This window comes from Mus musculus, chromosome 3 (assembly GCF_000001635.26).
Source record: "Mus musculus strain C57BL/6J chromosome 3, GRCm38.p6 C57BL/6J".
Lineage (NCBI taxonomy): Eukaryota > Metazoa > Chordata > Mammalia > Rodentia > Muridae > Mus > Mus musculus.
The window spans coordinates 137,622,120-137,634,663 of record NC_000069.6 but is presented as its reverse complement, the minus strand read 5'-3'; the positions used below and the strand labels follow the sequence as shown (position 1 = coordinate 137,634,663).

Genomic DNA, 12,544 nt, shown 5'->3' with positions numbered 1-12,544 from the left:
GGAACTCAGGCAGGTCAGGAAGCAGGAGCTGATGCAGAGGCCATGGAGGAATGTTACTTACTAGCTTGCCTCCTCTGGCTTGCTCAGCCTGCTCTTTTATAGAATCCAAGACAGCCAGCCCAGAGATGGTCCCACCCACAAGGGGCCCTTCCCCCTTGATCACTAATTGAGAAAATGCCTTACAGTTGTATCTCATGGAGGCATTTCCTCAACTGAAGCTCCTTTCTCTGTGGTAACTCCAGCTGTGTCAAGTTGACACAAAACTAGCCAGTACCGAGCTATCATAAAAGCTTTATTATACATGTAAATTGTTGTGAGACCGTAAACTCAGGGCGATGAAGATGAGCCAGCTCAGCGAGTCTAGATTTCCAAAAATACTTTTCTCTCACAACAGCTTGTTCAGTGTTCTCCTAGTCATACCTCTGAGGCCAGGAAGCCCTTAGTTCATATCAACATTAGGTTGAAATTACCATTCCTCCTCTGCTTACTCAAAAGAAATATGATACATATGGATGAGTACTGGGCAACAAGAACAGACGAACAACGAATTATCCTCGAGCAAGAAGAACTCATCCTGGATGCATGCATCCCACTGTTGCAATGGTTTCCGTGCTGGGAAGTGGGAGGGTATGCAGGCAGCACAGTTTGGGTTGATCATCATGGATGACTAAAGCGAACTCTTCCAGGCTCTGGGCTCAGAGCAGTCTTGACCTTTGGCTCTCCCGGTGCGCACCAGCAGGTCTGTGACTCAGTGGTAAAGTATGCTGTGTCCCTGGAGACTCTGGGAAAAGCCTGGCACGGTGCGATGCTCAGTGATATGTTAGTTTTGGGGCTGGCTATTGCTTTAAGCAGGACTCTTCTTACTTGGAGAACTGGTTATAAAGATGAAGGTCTTTCCCGTGGTCTACTTGTTTTTCATCCTCAGTGGGGAGGCCGGGGGCATGCAAAAGTTTGGATGGCTGTAGCTGTCATTTAGGGAGCTGTTCTTTGGGACATCTCAGTGAGTCAGGTCAGAACTTTCTGTCAGTTTTCTCTGCTCACTACAAATAAGGAGACCCCAGCAAAGCACTGCCAAGCTCTTAGTTCTGACAGTTTGGTTTTTATGACAGCTGTATGCAAAGTAACGTGTTTTTTAATTTAAAAAAATTTTTTATTAGATTTTTAAAAAATGTACATTTCAAATGTTATCCCCTTTCCTGGTTTCCCCTCCACCCCCCCCCCAATCCTATTCTCCTTCCTCCTGCTCACTAACCCACCCACTCCTGCTTCCCTGTCCTGGCATTCCCCTACACTGGGACATTGAACCTTCCAAGAGTACACATGGAGGGACCCATGGCTCCAGCTGCATATGCAGTAGAGGATGGCCTTGTTGGACATCAATGGAAGGAGTGGACCTTGGTCCTGAGAAGGTGTTCTATTATAGCACCGCCTTTTTCTCTCCTTTCTTCTCTCCTCCTTTCTCACTATGTGACCCATCCCTGCTTTAGAACTTGAGGCAGTGCTCCTGGCTCTACCTCCTGTGTGCTCATGTTATGAGCTGTAAATAACACTGCTGCTGTGTTGTGGCATACAGATATCATCACGGTTCCGGTCCATTCTCCTCCCCTTCTTTCAAGTACCTGCTGCCTCTGCTGGCTGCTTTCCTTCTGTACCCTAGTCAGTCATACCATGTGGCTTCTATTCTACTTCTTCATCCAAAGCTCTTCCCATCCTCTCATGATTCCTTTTCTCTCTTCATGACACAGCCCTCCCACACAAGTTTATGTAAGTTCAGATCTATGTTCTGCATCTGAGAGGAATATGTAGTTATGTAGTATTGGCCTGAGTTTGATTTTTTAAAGAGAGATTTATTTATTTATTCTCTCTGTCTCTCTGTTTCTGTCTCTCTGATTCTCTCTCTCTCTCTCTCTCTCTCTCTCTCTCTCTCTCTCTGTATGTGTGTGTGTGTGTGTGTATGTGAGTTTGTGTGGTTGTGTGCGTGTTTGTGAGTGCATAGGCCCATGTTCTGCCTCACCACTGGGGTGTGTGAAAGTCACTCAGGCAGTGTGCTAGGCTACCTTCCATTCACACTTCCATTGAATTGTGTGTGTGTGGGTGCAGAATGCAGTCTAACATGGGGGGCCCAGCCCAGGTCAGAAACAGCACAGGTTGAGGCCAAGGAGGCAGGGGTTCCCAAATTCTTTTGCTTAGCTCAGGGGTGAGTGTCCACTCCTTGAGTGCCTTCTGTGGGAGACTTAGACAGCATGGCTCTGTATGATAAAGACTCACCCTCACAGCAGTTCTTGATGAGACAGTCCTTGCTTGTCTAAAGTGTTTATTCATTGTTCATTGTGGAAAATGGGTGCATATGTCTTACTCAGGGTGCCATGGTAACTGTGTGGAAGTAAGAGGGCAACCAAGGGAAGTGAGATCTCTCCTACCACGTGACTTCTGTTGGTTGAACTTGATAGAGCTCAGGTTGGCAGGCTCTGCTGCAGGTATCTGTACCCATGGGTCACTTCACTAGCATGACTGGCTTACTTTGTTTAACATAATGATTTTCATTTGCCCCTGTTTTCCTGCAACTGTCATGGTTTCATTGTTTTTCATCTCAGAAGATTCTGTTACAGATTTATCTACTGACAAACATCCAGGCTGCTTCCATCCCCAAGATGTGAATGAACAGAGACAAGTGTCTCTGTGATAAATTGATTTAGTGTCCTTTAGGTATATCCCTAGGGTTGGTATAGCTGGATCATACGATAGTCTGAATTTTACTTTTTTTAAAAGAGAAACTTTTATACAGGTCTCTATGGGGTACAGATATCTCCATTCTTATAAACAGTTAATAAGGATTCTATTTCCCTAGACTCCCACTGGCGTTTATTATAATTTGTTTTATTATCATTGGTGATAGCCAATGTGACCAGAAGCCTAAATAGACTTACAAGAAGTTGTGAGTTGTCATGTGGGTGCTGGGAATTGAACTCAGGTCTTCTGTAAAAACAGCCAGCACTCTTAGCTGCTGACCCTTTATTCTCATTTTTAAACAATTTCATTTTATCTATAGTGTTTTTAGCTGAGTTGCCGTGGTAGGCAATATACAATATACACATAATGGCAGTGGACTGATGTCCACTGGTGTGGTGACAGACAAGAATTTGTCAGGCAGTGAATGAATACACCCTGTGGAAGAGAATAGGAAGAATAGTTTTTGTATACACTGCAGGAGGGCATTAGTCTGAACAGTAACTAGAGGATTGCCAGCAGCCTGGTGATGGGCCTTTTAAAGAAGCAAATATGTTAAAGTAATACCTCTTCTTGGGGGCTGTAGTCTATTAAGGCTGGTGTTTTTATATGAAGGAGGGATTAAGATACATATACCAATAGAGGAAGACAATGGGAAGACATGGGGACAAGAGAGCCAGCTATATACCAAGGAGGAGCCTTGGGTGGATGCCACCTGCCAGCACTCTGACCTTGTATTTGTAGCCTTCAACCACGAGAGGAAACAAGCTGTTGTATCTCATGACACTCCTACTGGTGTGTTACTGTGATAGCTTGGTCAAATCTGTGGACGTTGGTAAGGAATGTTACAAGCTGAATGATTCTGCTCTTTGTTTAAAGCCCCACTGAGATCTGTTTCAGTCATGTATGTGCTAATTTGAAAGTACTGTCCGCCTGAAAGTACTCCAAGGACTGGTTAGTATGTGGGCAGCCTCCACCATGGTCATTTTGTTGATAGTAGTAGATTTACGCAAAAAATCCCCCAAAGCTTACAGCTATGGAAACAAACACAGATAGCGAAGCCTAGCCTTGAATCTATAACGGAAACCAGGATTTGTTGTAAACAAGTGAAGTAGTTGCCTCAATAAGAAGTGACCCACCACTTGAGCGTTAAGAACCTCTATAAAACTGCAAAGCCCAGATAGTGTTTTTACTGTGACTATCTATCACTTGTAATCGAACTCAACCAAAACTTGTTATCTTAACTGCTACTGAACGCATTTTTATTGCAAATTATAAGTGTATTTTTATTTCAGAGAAGAATCCTAAGAAAAACTTTAACGTTTGCAACTCTCAGGTTAAAGTAAAATTCAGTATGAAAAAAGAAAAGGTTGGTACATGCAGCAACAGAGAAAAAGTAACATCAGAAAATGGCCTTTTGTGGAAGAGCCCATTTTAGTGTTTTCTAAGTAGATTTCGGTGTCACGTTACTCTGCCATTGACATCCCATTGGCAACCCTAGGCGGACTGATGTCATGGTTTTATTTTAAAATGCTGGTGTTTACAGTGAACTAAGGCTCACATCATTCCCAACTTCTAAAACGAAGGCTGAAAAATCAGGGTGGCAATTATAAAGCACAACAGAGGCTATGATTTCACGATTGTCTCATATCTATAATAAGCAAAGGGGTTCAAAGAACAATGATAATGAAATATGGTCTAGCTGGTTCATAAAATACTTTTATCATCAACTTTGCACAGCCATGTCAGATGCTGAGGTGTAGTTTCCACAGGGTGAAGAGTTTTTTCTCTGACTTCATCAATTTATGGACTTATCAATTGTTAACTAATGCGTTTAATTATCCACTGATTTCTTATTATGCTATTAATTTGTATCTCTTTAATTATTAATTAAATTAAGTATCTTTTCATGCATTTATAATCATATCAGTTTCTTTCTATGTAAACGAGCCTAGGTTCTTGTCCACTTATTTTCTCTTTGGTCATTTGAGTTTTTCTTACTACTTTTAAAGACTGGGTCTGAGCAGTGAGTGGCTCAGAGCTCTTCATGACACAACTATGCTCCATCTTCCTTGCATGTCACATGCACCTTTTCCTTCTCACCTGCCGCCAACATGAACTGGATCGCAATGTTACTTACTGTCCTCATTTGTTTAAATCTATGTAAATGAGAAATGCATATAACAGCCTTCACACACACACACACACACACACACACACACATACATACCACACCATCAACACACACACCATCAACACACACACACACACACTACCACACACACACCACCAACACACACTCACACACATGCCATACATACCACTAACACACACACCAACAACATACACTCACACACACACATACTACCACACACACACACACACACACACACACACACACACACACACACACATAACACACATTACTAACACACACTCACACACATATCACACACCATACACATACCACTAACACACACCACACACCACACACACAATAATACATACACACACACACACCCCTAACACCCACCCACCCACCAACAACACATATCCTTCCTCCTACAACACACTTACATACCATACACCACCACACACACACATACCACCACACACACATACATATAAACACCACCTACACACCCTACTACCACCAGCACACACATGCACACACAACACACACACATACTAATACTCTACCACCACTATATACACCCCAAGACTCCCCACCCCACCCCCACACTCACCCCACACTCACTGGTTTAATCTCTTACATTAAAAAAATAATCACTAAGTGATCAAATCAAGTGGTCAGGCTTGGTGGCAAGCGGCTTTACCCGGTGCCACCATGCCATCTCACCTGTGCCACCATGTCATCTCACTAGCCTATGGACAGGTTTTAAAGTCTGAGCCAATTCCTGCTACCGATGCGTCTTGCCAATAGTTTCCTCATTTTTCTCTACCCGATTTGAAACCACACTAAGCATTTGCTTTTGGAGTCCTACACCAAGTACAGGAGCAGTGGGGTCTTTGTTTAGCAAGCTTGAAGCTATAGTTTCAATCCAAAGCATAAATTAAGACTATACCTTTTCAAATCTCTTTTCCAAGCAAATGTTTCTGGCCCTGTCTATGCTGTCTTCACTGTGTATAATATTGTTAGCTTATCTTTCAAATGTTTGAGGTTATACCACAAGAAATCCGAGGGAATGAACATTAATTTGAAGAGATAGAAAAGGTATGTGAAAAATTAAATTCTAATTGAATAATAGGGGAGTTAAGGAAGGTCTGTCATTTAATAGATTAGGAAAATTGAATATGTATGCTGGTCATATAATTAGTTATATATTTGAAACTATGCAAAAAGTCTTCATACAATAAGTTTTGATATTTGTTTTGAACAAGGCAGTTGCCATTGGTGCTCAGATCATTAATGTCTTCCTATAGAAAATATGAGAAATACTGAAAATTATGAGAAAGATGCATTCTTTATTGAGGTATAAGTATTCAAAATAAGTGTAACTCATTATCTTTCTCCAAATACAGTCAAGTCTCTTCTAGGGTGATCATGACACAAATGCAGAAAAAACAAAGAGGCCAAGGGAATTAAAAATATATAACATTTTATTGTAAAAAATTGACTTTAACAGGATTGTTATTGCAAGAGCCTCCTTCAGCCATTACTATTTTGAGAGTCAAATGGGCAGGAGAACCAGAGAACTGCTAACGGGTAAAAGATCTATGTCCATGCCTGAGAAGCCTCACCATCTTCCCCAGCAAGACTCAAAACAGCTACAGAAACACAGCGACCTTCAGAACCTGGGCATCTGTAAGCCTACAGATCAACAGGGTTTTGCCTACTGGCCCAGTCTTGTGAAGACTAGCTCCGTGGTACCTCCCCAAGTTAGAAGACGTGCTCATTGGAACAGTGATGTCCTAGGTCACCCATAAGACCAGTAACTATCAGGCTTGTTTGTGTAAGGTCAGGATGAAGACATTTGTCCCAGCCAAGCTGGTGCCTGAGGTATACAAACTCATACTGAAGGCCTAGGCAGGTGACCCGAAAATGTTACTTTCCATGACCCAAGGAAGAAAAGACCTTGCTGAATAGAACAGAGTTACGTGGAAGGTAAATTGTCTCATGGCCATAAAACCTGAGAAACATCTAGTTACTTGAAATGAAGCAAAAGCTAAGCAAAAGAGGCATTTGCTGTTTCCTAGGAATGGGCTGTGATATAGTGGATGGAGCTGGGTATGTGCAGTGATTGTCTTAAGTTATCATAGGACTTTCATATCTAGTCTGTGGTAGCAACAACATCTCAGAGTCAAGTCAGGCTCTGCCAATATAAGCACATTGGTAACTAAAAAGAAGTGTGATGTTAAGGAAAGGTGATCCAGTTCCTAGAAAAGACCAGAGATGAGCTAACTGCCATGTGGTGAGACACTTCACTGGAGAGGAAGCATCTTGGTGGCACAAAGCAGCAATGTGACCTAGTGGATCCGAAAGGGACGGGATCTGAAATTACCCTTCTCCATCTTTAGAGATGGGTAATCAATATTTGCTCAGTCAAATCAACTCTATGCAAAAAGACAGTCATTTCTTTTTTTTTTTTTATCTACTCAAAGACAATGTAAAAAATGATAACATTCAACAGTTGGTAACTAGGAAAACCAAGTTGACACAATACTACAAAGGCACTGAAAGCCATCATGTAATCATTGCAGTAAGAGGCACACTTCTCGTGTCTCCTGGGCACGGGTGTGGGGAGACCACCAGGCAGGGAAGCCATGCTCTTGTCACTGTGATGTTTATTCGCTCTATGTAAGGTGATGTTTTAATCCAGCGGATCAATTTAACTGTACCCTCTTGTGTAAAAGCTCTTCAAATTCAGGGAGGAAGCTGGTAGTGCAGATCTCTATATGTTTTGATGGGGCTGCACATCATCTTGTCAGGTCCTGTCATTGAAAAGATGGCTCTCAGAGAGGGAGGGAGGGGAGGAGAGAGAGAGAGACAGAGAGACAGAGAGAGACAGACAGATATATATATATACACACACACACACACACACACACAGAGAGAGAGAGAGAGAGAGAGAGAGAGGCGGGTACAATAACAGCAAGCCCTGGGCACATGAAAGTCAAATTAGGCAAAGTGGATCTTGCTCTGTTGCTAAGACTACCTGCTAAATATGAGACCAAATATAAAATTAAAGGAGATTGCTTCTTTTTCCTCCTTATTCCATTCTATCCCATATGGACACATATGTGGGCAATTTGCTCTCTTGAATTATGTCTTAAAAGCTGGACAAAAAAAAAAAAAATCAGCCTTTAAAGTGGGTTGCTATGGGTGAGACACACAGAAGGAAAAGGGCCTAAATCTGGGATTTCCTGGTGAGGGCAAGCAGGCAAACTACAAATGACTGGCTGGATAGCTTCAGAGGTTTATTATCCACTCATTAGGGGCCTTTAATTGTTTTTCCTCCTTAGCACTCTTCAATGACTGTCGTTCCAATCAGGGAGTACAGTTTTTTCTTCACAAGTCGAAATCCTGAGCTGAGAATCAGAGTTCGCTTAAGGCCTGAGGAGAAGCGACCTCTGCTAAAGAAGAAGTCCTTGAGGCTGGTCCACGGGCAGCTCTCCTGCTTAAACACAAGCGTGAGCTCAAAGGTCGGCACCACGCTAGCATCACACACGATCCTATCCAGCTTTTTACATACATTTTCAATCTCCAAGTTCACGTGCATAACACAACCCCGAAGGCCGCAGGGCTCCGTGGACGAGAGCCGCAGGACATCTTGAGCAATTCTCTGGGTCAGTTTCTCAGGGACCAAGACCTTAGAGCAACCAAGTTTGGTTTGCTTTGATCTGGACAGACAGTTCTCCAACATTTTAACCAAATTCTGGCATGTTGTCTCTTCAAATACCACCTCGTTGAGGTTGGGCTCAGGGACAACATAATCCCAGTAGTCGAAATCTGAAAGAAATGAAAGTTTTAGTGAACAGAGAAGCAAGGTGTACGAGGTCTTACTGGCATAGTAAGACTGGCCACTTCTAGCTTCATATCTACCTGCTTTTAATACTGCTTTCTCTCATCTCAATTTTGCTGTTAACCATGTAGGTAATAGAACAGGCCTTCTAACCTTTCAGGACTGAAAGCTCATCTATGCCCTAAAGACTCTGATAAACATAATGAATAGGTTAAAACAACCCTCTTTTACAATTTCTTCTCTCCCCGTAGTCTTGAGGATTATGTGGCAAAAATCTGTCCAAGGTCATCCAAGATTACTAGTGATCTCCTTTCCCCCTTGCTCTCTCTGTAGGGTTTTCCAAGTTTATTTTAGTTTTTTTTCACAAGTCCATGCAGAACATCTGGAATAAAAATCATCACTATTGCTTAACAAAGGGACCGTTGGCGTGCAGAATGGTTTCAAACGCTGTAAAGTGAGCCTGTCCCAATGCTAATGATCTACCAGCCTTAGTTTTCGTTAGAAGTCCTTACTAGGATGGCCTGGAGGTCCAGTGTTGGCTTTGACCTGTTTGATTCAAGTTTGCTCGCAGAGGAGAGAGGACTTTTGAGGTTCCTGAGTTTATTTATAACCGGGCTGGGTCAGTTTTTCTTAGCTGAGCAAAACAAAACAGTCCCAGGAAAACAAAGTTAGGTTTACTCAGAGGAAAAAAGATAGCTCTGCATTTGGTCACCTACCTTCCAAATTAATCCTACTACTTGGCCGGGTGCCATGCCACACTGCGGCCACGAGCCTTCCTCTCCTCTCCTGGTTTTCTATGTCATTAGCTCACTTAGAGGGCACTGCTTGTTTTTTGTTTTTTGTTTTATTTTTTAAATTCCAACAAATAGATTCCAAATCATATCTGTATTTTTATCCACATTGAAGACAGACAAATTTAGAATTATAATATTATCTTATAGATGAAGAAAATCTAAAGAGCTTAAGCCACTTAATATATGCTCACACCACTCTTCCATAGTTGAATAGTCTGTCAGATTAGAAATTGACGTTTCAAGTTGCAAATGATGATTCCTGTAGAACCAGGGCTGTTCAAGTTTTCTTCTGACATTAATGCACAGTGGGTGCATTTCATAATAGAATCTTACTTAGCAACGAAAAGGAACTCACTGATGAGGTAAGTGTATAACTCTACAACATCACACGGTGGGAAAGCAAACCGAACTGAGAAGAGCATATACACTTATTATTTAACATTCTAAAAGCAAAACTAACGTGGTAACAAAATGCCGAAGGATGGTCTTCTGGAGACGGGAAAGAGAAGGATTAGGTGGCAAACAGAAAAGGGAGAATTTGGGGGGGGGGGGGGAGGGGGGACGGACGTGGTGGTGCTAGCTACACAAGTAAGCGCATGTCTTTAAACACACCCAGCCTGTACACTTAATGTTCCAACCATGAGATAGGGAACTTCATCCCCAAGAGCCTCTTAGCAGACTGGAACAACGCATTATTCCCCTTACGTTTGTTTTTGGTGGGCAGACAATGCAAAGGAAGTTTAGAAAGAGATCTCAGATGGGTTTCATAGTCCTCTGTGTCTCTAGGAGGAGATGAAGTCTCGCGCACTCAGGCAGGGACGCTTACACTAGAGAGGGGCCCCGCAACCTTCGGATAGGAAAGAGGTGGACAGCCCAGAGACTCACCACTTAGCAGACTCCCAGGGTGATAGCCACCGTCCAACAACTCTGAAATGCTGGCCGGGTTCTTACTGCTCAAACTGCCCGTTGCAACCATGGTCAACGGCTCTGTTTCCCTCGCGGAGCAGAACGGATCTTTCCCTAGGCGCTGGGAGGAAAAAGTGAGAAGTTTGCAAAAGCACGCAAGAAGTGCACAGGCTCCTCAGAGTCCCGGCATCGCCAGGGCGAACTAGCCCGGGCACTGCCCTTCCAAAGGGAGGGACCAGCCTTAGCAACTCAAGTTGACAAAGCCCTAGGAGCGGAGGCGCCAACTAAAGCCAACAGGCTGGAAGTAGCTGGAAAGTCAGCACAACTGGGAAGCGACCCTGCCCTATCCCGCCTCCTCGGGTCGCTCACCTGCCGGATTTCACCAGACGCTGAAGGGTAAACCGAGGCAGGCGCCCCTCAGTAGTCCGAAGCTTGGACAGTGGTCCCCTGCACAGTCCTGCAGCAAGCCGAAGGCTGCGGGCCACCGCGCCCACCAGCACAGGCTGCACCCGGCCGCTCCGCCTCCCGAATGGAGAGCGCTTTATAGGTCCCGCCTCTCCTCCTGGCCGGCACGCCCACCTGCGCCACTCGCTCGGGCCCGTGCCCCGGCCCGCCCCTGCAGGGTCAGGTCACCTTTCAGTTCCTTCCCAGGCAGGGGCCCAGGCAAGCCCCTGGGAGTTGGTGATCAGCCTCGCCTTGGGCGGACACCTGCTGCTTCCTGAGTTGGCCACTGGTCACCCTGAGTTGGCCACTGGTCACCCTCCTAAAGAGCATCTCCCTTCGGCCACTAACCTAGATTCTTTGGCGTGAGCCCCTGCCCACAGCTTGCCTGCTTCCAGGCTCAGACTGCTCAGGTTTTGGCTATGGAACTTTTCAAGCAGCTAGAAGCTCCAGGTCCTGTTAGGCATGACCCAAAACTTTGCTGTGTCATTCTGAATAAGTATTTGGCTTAGTTGACACTGTGCTCTGTGAGCATCCTTTATGCCCATGTTCTGACTCTAACCCATCAGCTCCAGTCCGCACCCAGTCTCCCCGCAGGTGGTCGGGATGTGGTAAGGGCTCTCTAGCTTCAGCTGCACTCAGGAATCAATGGGGCATCTTTGGGGATACTACATCTGTGACTAAACCGTTTTTCTCCGCGGCCAGGGCGAGCCTGGCCCTGTTCTAAGACCTGGCTTCGAAAGGCACAGAACTTGAATTGAAGAGGGCCAGTGCCAAGAAACTAAACAAAACCACTAACAGGATCTCAGTTGCCTGCTCCAGCCGCAGGATAGTTAGGAGCAATTGCCATTCCCAGAAGCAAAAGTTCCCGGTGGGCTTGTTTGGGAAGAAGTTTAAGCTTTAGTGGTCTTTAAAAAGCTTGTGGGGCATGAGAATAAAGAGTTGTCCTGCTAGGATAAGCTCTGCGACTCTTTCCGGGGAGTCTTGAGCAAGAGGGAACAGAGGGTCTGGGACACCACTAAAAGCACGATGCCAAACGTTTTCTTCTAACTTTACTAAGCCACCCTTCCTGCTGCCCTGCGCCAGTGGCACAGGGTTTGCAATGGGTGGGCGTTCCCAGCGAGGTTGCTGAGGTTGCTGAGATGGTTGAGGTGGATCAGAAAAGGAAGAGACCGAGATACTTGGGGTGAGGGTGAACCTCATTCAAGGCCAGGTTCCAGCACCACTCCCGCACACTTTGGGTCCCCACGTGCAAGGAAGGACCTGCAGGTTAGGGCCTTGAGAAGTAGGATCCGCTGTCCAGGCTAAAAAAACTCTCAGAAGGAAAAACAACAACAAAAGTGGTAAAGAGAGTGTGATAAACAGATCAGTGGGAGGACACTTGCAGGCAGAGCAACAGAAACTAAAGCCAGCTTGAAGGTCCATTTTTAACTCTCCCGAAGCAGCTGCACTGCTCAAGGTCAGGCAGGCTCAGGCACGGGATGCTGATAGGCTGGGGAAAGCAGATTTCCACTTCTATTTTAATAACAAAAGTGGAAAACAAGCAATCCCATTTAAGCCGGTTAGAATGGGTCCTTTAGCTGCTACAGAGCCGCTGGTCCTTATCTAGTCAGCCTTGTTAATGACAGCTGCGTCCTCCCTGCTTCAAGGAATGTTATTAGTGTTATGATAGTAAGTGATCAGAATGGACGT

At 44.6% G+C, this 12,544-nt stretch overlaps 1 protein-coding gene across 1 annotated transcript; it reads right to left on the bottom strand.

Moving 5' to 3' along the window:
• Positions 1-6,331: 6,331 nt before the first annotated feature.
• Ddit4l (DNA-damage-inducible transcript 4-like) lies at positions 6,332-10,992 on the bottom strand. The gene is made up of 3 exons (NM_030143.4): positions 10,781-10,992; positions 10,391-10,532; positions 6,332-8,698 (listed from the first exon to the last, which is right to left on the bottom strand). Exons 2-3 carry the CDS (start codon positions 10,479-10,481, stop codon positions 8,208-8,210), a joined length of 582 nt encoding a protein of 193 aa, NP_084419.2. The 5' UTR covers positions 10,482-10,532; positions 10,781-10,992; the 3' UTR covers positions 6,332-8,207.
• Between the last annotated feature and the right edge of the window lie 1,552 nt (positions 10,993-12,544).